General features: G+C 47.0%; 6 protein-coding genes across 6 annotated transcripts; 2 read left to right on the forward strand and 4 right to left on the reverse strand.

Moving 5' to 3' along the window:
- Positions 1 to 14: 14 nt before the first annotated feature.
- EV420DRAFT_383811 (uncharacterized protein) lies at positions 15 to 1,573 on the reverse strand. The gene is made up of 6 exons (XM_060481917.1): positions 1,382 to 1,573; positions 1,303 to 1,322; positions 1,043 to 1,247; positions 374 to 998; positions 70 to 319; positions 15 to 19 (listed from the first exon to the last, which is right to left on the reverse strand). The coding sequence occupies exons 1-4, from the start codon at positions 1,563 to 1,565 to the stop codon at positions 388 to 390; spliced, it is 1,020 nt and encodes a 339-aa protein (XP_060330469.1). The 5' UTR covers positions 1,566 to 1,573; the 3' UTR covers positions 15 to 19; positions 70 to 319; positions 374 to 387.
- Positions 1,574 to 1,680: 107 nt separating this feature from the next.
- On the reverse strand, positions 1,681 to 3,502 carry EV420DRAFT_1544017 (uncharacterized protein). Its single transcript, XM_060473223.1, is given in 5 exon segments — positions 1,681 to 2,389; positions 2,439 to 2,705; positions 2,761 to 2,922; positions 2,977 to 3,442; positions 3,453 to 3,502. 4 exon segments carry the CDS (start codon positions 3,304 to 3,306, stop codon positions 1,775 to 1,777), a joined length of 1,374 nt encoding a protein of 457 aa, XP_060330470.1. The 5' UTR covers positions 3,307 to 3,442; positions 3,453 to 3,502; the 3' UTR covers positions 1,681 to 1,774.
- Positions 3,503 to 3,777: 275 nt separating this feature from the next.
- On the forward strand, positions 3,778 to 5,187 carry EV420DRAFT_383975 (uncharacterized protein). Its single transcript, XM_060481919.1, has 7 exons — positions 3,778 to 3,922; positions 3,979 to 4,053; positions 4,107 to 4,315; positions 4,367 to 4,375; positions 4,434 to 4,529; positions 4,580 to 4,625; positions 4,795 to 5,187. Coding segments are annotated over exons 1-7 (705 nt in total). The 5' UTR covers positions 3,778 to 3,921; the 3' UTR covers positions 5,064 to 5,187.
- Positions 5,188 to 5,478: 291 nt separating this feature from the next.
- On the reverse strand, positions 5,479 to 6,416 carry EV420DRAFT_1270575 (NADH(P)-binding-domain-containing protein; the record flags this gene model as incomplete). The annotated part of the gene is made up of 5 exons (XM_060467580.1): positions 5,479 to 5,622; positions 5,671 to 5,868; positions 5,918 to 6,019; positions 6,067 to 6,318; positions 6,378 to 6,416. 5 exons carry the CDS (start codon positions 6,414 to 6,416, stop codon positions 5,479 to 5,481), a joined length of 735 nt encoding a protein of 244 aa, XP_060330472.1.
- Positions 6,417 to 6,727: 311 nt separating this feature from the next.
- Positions 6,728 to 9,420, forward strand: EV420DRAFT_1682098 (uncharacterized protein; the record flags this gene model as incomplete). The annotated part of the gene is made up of 12 exons (XM_060479224.1): positions 6,728 to 7,006; positions 7,058 to 7,246; positions 7,304 to 7,464; positions 7,515 to 7,657; positions 7,709 to 7,936; positions 7,987 to 8,036; positions 8,091 to 8,155; positions 8,204 to 8,376; positions 8,425 to 8,602; positions 8,659 to 9,139; positions 9,192 to 9,346; positions 9,399 to 9,420. 12 exons carry the CDS (start codon positions 6,728 to 6,730, stop codon positions 9,418 to 9,420), a joined length of 2,124 nt encoding a protein of 707 aa, XP_060330473.1.
- A 1,246-nt stretch (positions 9,421 to 10,666) lies between these two features.
- Positions 10,667 to 11,174, reverse strand: EV420DRAFT_1643064 (uncharacterized protein; the record flags this gene model as incomplete). The annotated part of the gene is made up of 2 exons (XM_060477446.1): positions 10,667 to 11,102; positions 11,164 to 11,174. The coding sequence occupies 2 exons, from the start codon at positions 11,172 to 11,174 to the stop codon at positions 10,667 to 10,669; spliced, it is 447 nt and encodes a 148-aa protein (XP_060330474.1).
- Positions 11,175 to 12,024: the final 850 nt, after the last annotated feature.

Here is a 12,024-nt window from a genome sequence, read left to right on the forward strand (position 1 = left end):
TGAGTGCGGAGAAAAAATCCTGTATAGTGGGCAATATCAACAAATTTCTCCGCAGATCGGCGTTCTTACAGATTTTTACGTTGATTGGGATGATAGATATCCCACCAATCTAAAAAGTTCTAGGGTCAACACGAGATTAATGAAAGATAACTCAAGCGTTCCTCTTGCATGACATTGCCATCTCATCTCATTTCAATACGGCACATAATCGGCGAAGCAAAGCTTGTTGCGAGGATCTCAAAAGTCAAGGGCGAGTATGTGGGAAAAGAAGTTCTTGGACTATTCATTTTTTCCGTACGATATTCAAACGGATGATATTCTGTTGGGACGTCGTTAGCACCGTACTGTGATCAGAAAGATATGGAAAAATCACCTAAGGAACTGATGTTATAAAACTTTCTCATCCTGCTGTCCGACACTCAAACGCGTGATGTAGGGCGCAATAACGCCCGCGGACACAATTGGCACGGAGACCAGGGAGAAAACCGAGGCCTTATGTTTTATACCAAGTCTCGCCCACGCCACAAACGAGATAGTGGTCCATACAACATCGTACCCAATGGAAGATTGAGCGGGATGAGAATGTAGCGTCTCGAATACAGATGCCAGGAAAGAGTCGCCTTCAGATATAGCAAGGTAAGTTGTCTTCAATCGCATGACTACGGCAGAAGCCAATATGATCGAATAAAGCAATGAATACGAAATTGCGGAGGAGTGGCCTGCAGGCGGCAAGAGAAGCGGTAGCATGAGCACAGCGTGCATGGTAAGGAGATTCGGCAAGAAAGTTTCCTCATTCGTGAAGGGGCTGATGAAAACATTCACAAGAGAAAAAAGGACCGGGGCCCATAAGATAGACGGTGCGACCCCTTTTTGCTTTGGTTTCGAATATTGTGGTGACAGTAGAATAGCAAGATAGAAAAGATTGGCGGCCACGGAGATTGCAACGACTTGACCCAAAAGCATGTACGCCCATGCATTTTTTATGCCATATCGGCGACCTGATTCATCAGTGAAGAACTGCAGAGACACTGATATAACATACTTTCATGGAAAACAAAAACCGTCCAAAATCCTGCCGTGAACAAACATAACTGTTCGCTCCACCACCAATTTACTGCACCAAAAGATACGGCAGCCCAAGCCTGCTCAAAAAGCTTGGTGTCCACGAGCCAGGATGAAATACGGTCCAACAAAGATTTTGCTTCTGTGCTATGCGGGACTATGCGTTCGTAATCCGAGAAACTCCACTGCCAATGAGGTTATGACCGGTTACAATAATGACCTTGTTCTTGGAATACTTGCCGACATAAATTTAAACATGTCTGGATACGTTTAGAGAGCTGTCAATGTGGTGTACATATTCGAATAAGGCGCAACTTACAGAACCATGTATGGCCAAACGACGCGAGGGTCAGAATAGTAAAAACTAAAACTTTACTGACGGAGACCGTGCGAGATGTAGTCCGAAAGAAATCTTTGATAATAGCTCCAAAGAGAAAGAAAATCAAGAGAAAATACGATGCAAATATAGAGAGCGCAATGGCCTTGTCCATCGTTGCCGTCATGCAAGCAGTTAAAGCGGAAGTTTCGCCAACGTTTAGGGATGCGGTCCGCCGGGCCGGCGTCTTCCGTTTGTTGAAACGTGACGCGTCTACATGAAAACAGAATTCGTGATTATTTAATTAGTAAAGATAGCAACAATAAAATACAGTCAGCCTAATGTACAACATGTGAGCCTGCTTCGTTATCCCTAGATACTCCACCTATCCAGTGCTTATCGCATTGCGCTTACAAGTGAATCTACGTGTGTAATATCTGCTTGAAGACACTTCAGTTTCTTCAAGGTAGTTTCAGTAGCAGCCTTCAAATCTTCTGTCTCTTCCTTCCAAGAGTCATTTGCCCTCCACAACTCCTCGTTTTCCTTTCGCATCTCCTTTATCGCGTTCTCCAAATGCAGAATCCTTCGGACCCCATCTTGGAAGTCATCATCCGTAAAAAGTGTTTTTGTTGTAGTCGCAATTTCTGAGGAGGTAACGTTACCCTCTTCAGTACGGAGCCGCTTCAAGGACTGAACACTGTTGGATGAAGGGGAACTAGGCCTCTTCTGTCCACAAACTGCTGCGTCGAGACCATCCGAGAGTTCTTTATCTGCCCTACGCGTGGTAGGTAAAGGAAGGAATGCGCGCGTGTCGTCGATACGGCCTTTGTAATCAGAGTCGTCAGAGGTCATCGATCGTTTCTTCGGATGAGAATTGGACGTATGACCAGTCTGCGTGGCTTTAGAAAGGCACCTGTTACGATTGGCCAGTATACATTCTCTGCACCTCTTGGAATCGTCGGGTCCGCGGCTCCAGGTGCAAAGAAACTGGTTGTCGGTGCATAATTTACACTGTTAAATGTTAAAGCCAATACTGGTGCAAAGACTTCTATCCACTCACGGGATTCTGAAGCTCAATTGGAATAGCATACCAATTGCTGATGTCGTGTTTCTCAATATTGGTGCCATCAAGAAGATCCAAGTATTCTGCTCGAATCCTAGGTTTGACTAGTTCGACCCGCACAAGACTCGGAACCCGCTGACAAGCGATTTCTCGATCGCGGACATTCATACTTTGGAGCAAATCTAACAATTGATTTCTCCATTGGTCGCAACCGACACTGGGTACTGTCCCTCGCCACGGAGGCGAAAATACGATATCGATAAACTGCTCATCGTGCATGTTAAGGCATACATTTTTTGACACTGATAAATGCACATACGTTATTGATGTTTGCATTGCCTTCCCCGTTGCCAGCATTCTCAGGCTGCAGAGTCTGAATGGGCTCGACCTTTTTTGGTTTCGGATAATCACGCAGGTACGTCTTGCCTTCCATCACCGTCCAGCCGTCGCAGATCGATAGCAATTTCTTTCTAAGTCGATCCTGTAAAGCGTTTGCATCATGTTTTCGGAGCACAATTGATGATATATCACCCACCCTTAGTCGATTCCGCTCATCCCCGACTTTGGTCCCGAGCAATTCGGTGGCCAACGACGTGAGTTCGGTTTCGACGGATTGATCTACCCTGATATATGCTCCGTTCTTTTTCAAGTTGAAGCAAAGTTGAAGCGGGCCAATGAGCTGAGGTTGTTCATCCATGGAGCCTCGTAGCGCAGATTCCTGGGGAAGAATCAGAAAATTTGAAGGAAAAATGTTCAATTTATGATTACACGAAACCCTTGAGGAGAAAGACAATGACTCAGATATGTGTTCACCGTGAAACACAATTTCCGTTGTTAGCTGCTTCCGCCCTGGCATCAGAGACATTCGTAGCAGGCGCAGCGGAAATGCTAGCACGAGACGGTCGGCCATGTCTCGGCTCAGTAGCAACTTTCCATCCTAGAAATCCACGGAAGGAGCTTGGAAGGAGCATACAAGTATTCAGCAATCGCGTACGAACGAAAAGGAGGCGTAATGAAGAGGTCCCGTAATGACGGCAATTATCACAGGTGATGGGTGATGGTGCATCATCCGCATGGGAATGACTAAAAAGGAAATAGACCTTTTGGCAGCTTCGACCCACCTTCACTGCACCAACAAGATCATTTCGTTGCCACGCGAAGCACCGTAAAGATAACAAACGTGAGTGAATAAACTCTTGTTTTGCGGCATTTTACCTACGGAATGGATACGGCAATTACTGAATTACCGGTACTTTCGTTAAAGTAAGTATGAGTCACTGCCGGCGGAAGCCATTTCCGGGACTTGCAACGAATTGCCAGTATCGCCATTCGAAAATACCAGTCCGACTGTCGTAGCCCCCCTTACTCCAACGCTTCAGCCTATTAATATTTCCGTCAGCCAAAACGAAAAAAAAATCATCAGCCCGTTTCTTGTCCTTACCATCACGATCCACCGTACTACCATTTGGTCAAGCCCAAAAGTAAGTGCTTTTCAAAGCGTGTTTCGCATCCATTTGATGTTCTCTTTATGATATAGTGTCTAATAAAGCCATTGCTGTGTACTGTGGATCCAAAGTTGGGAATCAGCCCGCGTTTGTACATGCCGCTGATTGTATGTGTTCATCAGCCCGATCGATTTTCTTGTTAATGACCACTTCCCAATAGCACTCGGAAAGGCGCTGGCGAGATACAACAGGCCCTTGGTCTATGGTGGAGGCCAAAAAGGCATCATGGGTGCTGTATCGAACGCTGTAGCAGAGAACGGCGGTAGGGTAACGGGTATCGTACCTTTCGCAATGGTCGCCGGGGGAGGCGAAGGGAGCAAATCCGATCCAACAACATTGGTTGTCATTCCCAATGGACAGAACACCCAGGTGTGTCTAACCGTTCATTCTTCGCTCGCAATGCTGATGAATCTATTTTAGGTCAAAACAGTAAGTGCGTAATATCAGTGTCTTGCGGACTGATTGGAACAATTTCGCTCGTCCGAAGATCATCGTGGAATCCATGCACGAGCGAAAAGTTGAGATGGCGAGACGTGTCGGGGGATTCGTCGCGTTGCCTGGTGGGTTCGGAACGTTCGAGGAGGCAAGTACCGCATAGTGTGAATGTCCTTTTTTTCTGACGACCACCTTTAGGTTCTGGAGGTCTCAACTTGGACTCAGATTGGTATTCATAGAAAACGTACGTCTTTCTTCCAATTATGTAACGACTTTCCGACGGCGATTCTTCTCATGGGAAATTTCTCCCCGAGTAAAAACGTGCTCGACGTTTTTATGACTCCGCGAATCATCTCTTCTAGCAAGAATGATGCACTTATATTTCATGTAATGCTGAACTGCCGCTTTTCCAGCTGTCGTCCTTTTAAATGTCCGGTCATTCTATGAGCCTCTTAGACAAATGATCAAAAACGGAGTTCGGGAAGGATTCATTGACCCTGTCAATGAAGACATCGTTGTCTTTGTTGATGGTCCGTCTTCAATTGATGAACATGATAGCTTCGACTGGGGGAAAGCCGCACTTGAAGCCATTGATTCTTGGTATATCGAGGCTTTGAAGCCTATGTTTGACTGGACGAAGCGGCACGAGGAGGGAGACGACGATAAATTGAAGGCAACCTAGACGTTTCGGTGTCACAGAGTCCTGCTATTAGACGACACTCTTTATTGCACTCACTGGAAACTCGCGTCCTGCAAGCATAGAACCATCGACACAATCAAAGACTGATATGCGTGAACTCTCGCGCAGCATCGAAGTAACGGTGAACATACACTCATTTAGGGAATTCTAAATTCAATCCTTTGCGTGTCTTGACAGGACAAAAAGGAGCTCGACAAGACGACGATACACGAATAGCATGCAGCGCAGAAATGTGGATCTCGTCATTTGCTGTCATTGGCGTATCAGAGGCTCACCTCCACATTCCTCGCTGCGAACTGATGATCATAATGTGGTCCTGCAGGGTCACGCGGCGGGTAAATCGTAGAAGTACACTTTGATTCTGCTTCCTTTGCAACTACGCCATCTAATCAGTAAATCAAGCCTTCTCCGTTTGCAACTGCTTAATTGCAGAATCAAGCTCGTCCTCGATAGGATTCTCACCACCGACCATGTCGATCCCCAAGCCATGAGCATCTTGACGAGTGGCCAGAAGGAATAAGGTCTTCGCAACGTCATCCCTCTGCAAATATCATCAGATAGAATTCAATATTAACAAAAGAAGATATACCGAAATGGTCGGTGACAAGTGAGTTTTTCCTAGGGCTGCTTTCCCAGTGCCGGGCTCATTGGTTAAGCCTCCTGGTCTGAGGCTGGTCCAGTTGAACTTGGTGCGCGCCGTGAGCACCTTCTCGACTTCGTATTTCCAGTGCATGTAAGCGGGTATAGCCTTATGCACACGCTCCGAAAGCGCGAGGTCAGCCTCGTTCTAATATACACATGTTAAAGAATGGCAGCAAATATTCATACGAACGCACATAATGCGCTGGTGGAGGGGCACTTCTATCACGAAGATCGATAGCCGATACATAGATCAAACGTGGCTTTGAGCCTTGGACTGCCTCAATGGCGTCGAATACCTAATCATCGATGAGCACTATATTAGAATGACTCAGTATTATCGGACCTTGATGGCACCCTCATAGTCGACCTTCTTAGTCCTCTCCTCGCCCCCTTTTCCTCCGGCACCTGCAGACCAGTAAACAATATCCTTGCCTTCAAAGGTCTGTGCAAAATCGGAGATCGACGAGTCTTCAATAGATATTACTTGAGGTATCGCACCGGTGCCCTCGATATCACCCTTTTGCTCTGGATTTCTGATAAGTGAGGTCACCGTGTGCTTCGCGGCTGCAAGGAGGCGAGCAAGTCGGAGAGAAACCTTCAAATCATCAAGCGTTCGATGAATTGAAGATTCTAAACATAAAGAAAGAAACATACATTTCCATGGCCGCCAACGATTACAATTTTGAGAGACATGTGTGAATACTCTCTTTGTTGTGGAAGGAGACAATTAGCTTGGTAAGAGTAACCATCGTACTGTGATCGGGATTCCGGCCCGTGTCTCCATCAATTACCACTACAAATAGAGATGCGCTGCCACCATCCACGTGCTCATTCTTGCCTCATGCCTCGACCACAGTCCACTGCAGGTTACAGAAAATCTACTCTCAGACTCTCCCCTGGAGACGAGGTACTTACCATATGATTCCTATGGCGTTAATCAAAGATGTCGATGACACTTGATCTGGGGATTCAATAGGTATGTAGGAGTATACATAAACCTTACCATGTCAAAGAACTTTTCCCAACACCTCTTCGGTGAAGAGACACTTTCGTTCTTTTTTTTCTTGTCAAGTCTTTACTTTCGTTCGTTCGCCCTGGTCGGCTGGATTAATTTCCATTTACTGCTTCATTATCTTCAGAATGATGCTTATCTCGTTCTATATCCTCACATCCTTTCTTTCGTCACAGTTCTTGCAACAAATGACTGGAGCCAACCTTGCTTCAACGGAGTTTGCGAGTACTCTCTGCCCGCTAACGGTACTGCATCTGGGTCATTGAAAATCGTATGTACATACTTTTTAGCCATAACTTCTTTTATCTAAATGTCCATATAGTGGGGATCTGCGAATGCACTATCAGACATTACACCTGCAGCTGGCTGGGAAATTATCGATTGCGCTCCAGAAGCGCTTACACAGGAGATTCGTCTCGTCTGCTTGAATAACGATACCGGCTCGCCCGACTGTGATCATCTTTATCAGAATGATGGCGCTGTGGGAAAGATCGTTCGTTTACCGGAAAACGTGGGTAGCAGTTTGATATCTCCATCTGCTCCTGACTCAACGATTCCTTCAATTTAGTGTGGCCAAAACGCGTTTGCTCGGGTGGCGAGAGCATGGGATCCCGAAGACCAGTCTCTTCCGTCCAATTTGGCCGCCCGTGTACTTCGCCGTGATGGCACCGCTCCTCCTGTGAAGGCCTTGGCATTGGACACGAATTTCTCTGCTGTTGACTCGTCAAAGTTAGTGGAATAATACCCTCTGCGGCTTTTATGACTAAATCCGGCGTTAGGACTGGGGCCATTAGTTTTATTCTCCAAGGCGCCAACGTACCTAACGCCGGCTCTGATCTCTCCTCTATCTCATTCGGGTCTCGGCGACGCAGTCGCCTATCACGCCGTGGTTTCACTAGTTTTGTTGGCGACGCTATTGATGGTACATGTGTGTCCCCTCGCTACGTGAAACCTTACTGATATCGTGATCTAGTCCTCGGCAGTGTTTTGGACAACGATGTTAATGTTGATCAGACCCTTGATGTCCCCATAGACGTGGATCAGACTTTCAATCTTCTGAACGAGAGCGTATCATGCCAACCCATAGATGCCAAGCTAAACATCAATATTGCCGCGAAGGCGCATGCGCTTGCGACTTTGGGTATCTCAGCCAGCGGAACTCTTGTTCCTCCCAACATCAATGATTTTGCCATTCGCGCTAGTACGTTTATGATCTCATAAACTGAATTTCTCTTTAACCCGTCTATGCAGATCTTGACGCCACTTTGGACGGCGCTATTGATCTATTCGCCGGTGTTACCGTAACTATTTTTATGTCTGTCACCTATCTGGCTCGTCCCTGATATTATGTGTAGGGAACCTTGGACTCTGGGAAAATACCTCTTTTTCAGGTGGGTATACCTGGACTTGATTTCCCTGGGTAAGCAGAGTCTTCTTGTGCTTGTCTTTTCTCTGAGCCCGACTTCAGCATCCTTGCAATTGGACCAACATTTGAAATAGATGCTCAAGCCGTTGCGAAGCTTGACGTTGCACTCGATCTCAATGTCGGTGTTGTCTACAACATCTCCAAAGCCCAATTTGTCTTCCCGCCTAACAAAAGCGACAATGCAAGTGGTGGATCCTTTGATATAGGCGATACTCGTAAGCCTTTCCCTTTTAGTTCCATCTCTCTGCTTATCTTCCGTTTAGCGTTGAAACTCTCAGTCTTGCCTGCTGCCAACGTTACGGGAACGATTGAAGCACACCTGATCCCGCGTCTTAATCTAGGCATTTCTGCTCTGGGTGATACACTTACCGCCAACGTATTTCTTGAGCTGGATGCTAATGCCGCACTTGTTTTGGAGCTTGATGGCAGACCAGCATTACGGTGGATAACGGATCGGCAAACGGGACAGAGACGGCGACTACTACGTCACTATTCAGTTACGAAACTGGCACCTCCTTGCCTGCTGAGACCAGTTCTGCCCTGAACTACAGCACGCAGGCTTCGGTGCACGGCACATCGAGCCCATCTGTTTCCGCCTCTCAAGATGCGTCGACATCCACCGTCTTTGGCTCTGGGAGATCTTCTTCTATCGATGACCCGTCAACGGATACTGTATCTTACATCCCGAATGCCGCACGCTATCACAGGAGGCAAGGCCATCCAACCCCCGTCGTTGACGCTGCACGGCTTGCAAGATCAGTTTCAGCTTCTGAAAGTTCCGAGGTTGGAAGCAACTTCCTCAGCTCCATCACTGCAGGTAGTTCGAGTGCGCTCTCAGATACCAGCAGCAGCTTGGGCGGATGCTTCTCTGTTAATGCCGGACTAAACGTTAATGTTGGAGCTGAAGGGACCTTCTTCAGTATTTTTGACAGCAGCGTATCGGAATCCTTGTTTAGCAAGGATTTTGAGCTCTTTCAGGTGTGCACGGGTTGCTAGCTTTTCTCATCATCCTGCTCAATTTCACTTTTAGCAATGTTTTGGTTCTCAGTCCAACCAGACTGCGAGACGTTCAACATGGCCTCAACAGGAGCGATTAGCGCATCGATCTGTGTTGGATCTTCTTTGTCCTACTAGCGATCTCGCACAGGCAATCTCAGTCGTTAATAAGGAAATTGATGCTGCTAGGTAAGCCTTCAAGAAACACTCCCCCAGGCTCAGTGTTCATGACTATAATTAGCATCCAGAACGTGTCTTCGTAAAGTTCTCGAGGGATTCCTTGTTAGATTGACAACTGTTATTTGCCGGTAAATCTATCCCGAGCTTCTGAAAATTTATGGGTACATATCTACGGATGTTAAGAGTTTATTCACCCATTGTGCTTCGTATACATGCCTCAAGACTTACTACTCGTCGTAGGTTCCTAATCATACCAGGGCCTACAGCGAGTATCAGACTTCGACCTCCAGTGATACACCTTCTCCCTGGCTCTGCGATCGGCGAGAAGGGTTGGCTGTCAGGGAGGCGCTGACTAGAAGCACGACCGCATATACGAAAGGTCTGGATCGTTTTATGATTGTGACCATCTGAGAACAGCCTAGGGAGTAAATGCAGCAGAAGCTGAGGCCGGAAGTCAACCCTTGTTCCCGGTTGATAGAAATCATCACTGAAACCAAACCAAGGTAACTGATGAGATTGTGAGCTCAATGTATAGGTTGCACATACTTGTTTGGCGCTTGTCAATGTGTGAACCACGATGATCGACAACGATCACGAGTAGGAACCGTGTCAGGGTGGAAAGTGGTCTTTGTAGGTAGGCAGTGCCGGCGCAAGATATGAGATCGCAGTTTCATGCTGCATAAACGAGCAATGATGAAGGTCCAACTGCAAAAAATACGATTGTTTTTACATCAGTCGCCGAAGGTGATGCCATCTACGTCACTTCACTGGCGGTTTTCATAAATGACAGTAGGTCCGGATGGGCTGAGAGCTACTCATTGAGGATGGAATCAATCTACCATTCTGTCACATAAGAATAGGGCGCACGTTGCAGGCTACGCGATGTCATATTTAAGTGGGGTGAGATGGACAACCCTAACATGCTGTTTGCACAATCCGATAATGATATCGATACCTTGAACCCACCCTAGTCGTGTCATAGCTGCGCCTGCAACGAATCCCCGGTCTTATACGCCATTGATGCACTTTTCCCCCTTGCCCCCTCCCAATCCGTATCCAAAACTCTCTCGAACATTGCCATCCGAAAATCCTCAGGCATGCTTTCCACATATTTGTTAAAATCCAGCGGATTATTATAGGATGAGTCTGACATCTCGAAAGGCGTTACTGTTTTTTTCCACCCTCCATTCTCAGGATCCTTGAGAATTCTCCTCATAAAACGAGTGTCTGCGCCTCCCCGGACGACACGTATCCAGTCTTCAGTCTTCATCGCCCTTTCCAGGCTCCCTCACGATTGCTTGTCCAAAGTCGATGATGACAGCAGATTGGTCACCCTCCCGCAGGACCGACGTTCCCGACGTGGATGTCATTGTGCAGCACACAGTTCTCAGCCTCAGTGGCACGGAGCCCTTCCAATACTTGGTTTGAGATTCTCTCGGCCTCCTGCCGGGAGATGTCAACCCCCGGTATCAGCTTCTCCATGCAAATACCAGGGATATACTCGAGCGCGAATCCTTGAACAAAGTCGGTGATTGGATGAAGGGGAGTAGACTCAGAAGTGATGCGAAGACGAACGGTGCCCCAAAGACGGGGAATATACCGACCTTGCACTCGATACAGAAGTTGGTATGCAGCAAGCTCGGTGTAGTTATACAACTTCCAATACCAAGTAGAGATCTCCCACGCCCAATTCTCCCAGAGATCCTCGTCAGGTCGTTTGGGATTTTCATCATCGCGTAGGAGCTCGATCCAGTCAGAATTTCGCCTGCCTGAATATCACAGATGGTATGTCGTAGGCGATCTTCGATAGAAGATGTCCATGGCACTTCCAAGTCATTGCTACGAGACCCCAGCCTGGTATTTGCGAGTTTTAGAATAAACGGCTCATTGTTGGAGATTCGCTGGACTAGAAGGACGACAGTAGATGTGAAAGGTTCGAAGCGTTTGATTATTTTGGCTGCGAGAGGTTCAAAAGTCCTGCAGCCCTCGGGTTGGAATTGAAGCTGGAGGGTCCGACCGTTCCAGTTAGATACAGTTCATCACCTCTAGAATGAAGCCAATCAACACAAGTACTTTTAAGAACCTGTATTAACGTACGTCTTGATGGGCGCTATCGAAATCCCACGTCGGCCATGCTTCACTAGGGTAAAAAGCCTTGTATGCTGTATTCTGACAGATAACGGAACATGAAGTCGAGAAAAAAATGCCAATGGTGGCACTGATGTGTATCACGATAAGAGGTGACGTGACATTAGTGCTCGGTGTCTCCTTGTCGTCGACGTCGCGGTGCAAAAAAGCAAAGTACTACAGGCCGGGATATCCCGGATCACACTTTCGCAGGCTCTGGCTCTTGACCTTTTTATCCAAGCTAGGAAACTAGACAGGTTTGTCGCCAATATCAAAGGGCCGGATTCGACGGTACTCTAAGCGTCGGACAAGGATAAGGTATGGGCTGAATCAGACCGAGGGAATCGAATGTAAGAGGGAAGAAACATGTTACGCAATGTTCAGCATTAGAAGCCTGCTGACCATAGCATCTGAATGTGATGCCAAAGGAAACACTGTTATGTCGTGAGAGCGATGATAAGAGGCGTACAATTTGGTTGCCGGACTCAGCAGTTGGTTTTGGTTCGGTTTGCTGCTTTTAATAGCGAACTACTAGAGGGTAATTTAGGGTTTCATTTACT

This window comes from Desarmillaria tabescens, assembly GCF_030435595.1.
Source record: "Desarmillaria tabescens strain CCBAS 213 chromosome Unknown EV420scaffold_18, whole genome shotgun sequence".
NCBI lineage: Eukaryota > Fungi > Basidiomycota > Agaricomycetes > Agaricales > Physalacriaceae > Desarmillaria > Desarmillaria tabescens.

What these genes read in the sequence shown, in the direction of transcription:
- EV420DRAFT_383975 (XM_060481919.1), top strand. An exon ending in GTTTGTACATGCCGCTGATT is followed by an intron (nt 4,054 to 4,106) that starts GTATGTGTTCAT and finishes ACTTCCCAATAG; the next exon opens with CACTCGGAAAGGCGCTGGCG. An exon ending in GATTGGTATTCATAGAAAAC is followed by an intron (nt 4,626 to 4,794) that starts GTACGTCTTTCT and finishes CCGCTTTTCCAG; the next exon opens with CTGTCGTCCTTTTAAATGTC.
- EV420DRAFT_383811 (XM_060481917.1), bottom strand. Translation starts at nt 1,565, where the DNA reads ATGACGGCAACGATGGACAAGGCCATTGCGCTCTCTATATTTGCATCG. An exon ending in GTTTGGCCATACATGGTTCT is followed by an intron (nt 1,323 to 1,381) that starts GTAAGTTGCGCC and finishes AAACGTATCCAG; the next exon opens with ACATGTTTAAATTTATGTCG. An exon ending in ACATGTTTAAATTTATGTCG is followed by an intron (nt 1,248 to 1,302) that starts GCAAGTATTCCA and finishes CCTCATTGGCAG; the next exon opens with TGGAGTTTCTCGGATTACGA.
- EV420DRAFT_1544017 (XM_060473223.1), bottom strand. Translation starts at nt 3,306, where the DNA reads ATGTCTCTGATGCCAGGGCGGAAGCAGCTAACAACGGAAATTGTGTTT. An exon ending in ATGAGCGGAATCGACTAAGG is followed by an intron (nt 2,923 to 2,976) that starts GTGGGTGATATA and finishes AACGCTTTACAG; the next exon opens with GATCGACTTAGAAAGAAATT. An exon ending in GCAATGCAAACATCAATAAC is followed by an intron (nt 2,706 to 2,760) that starts GTATGTGCATTT and finishes CACGATGAGCAG; the next exon opens with TTTATCGATATCGTATTTTC.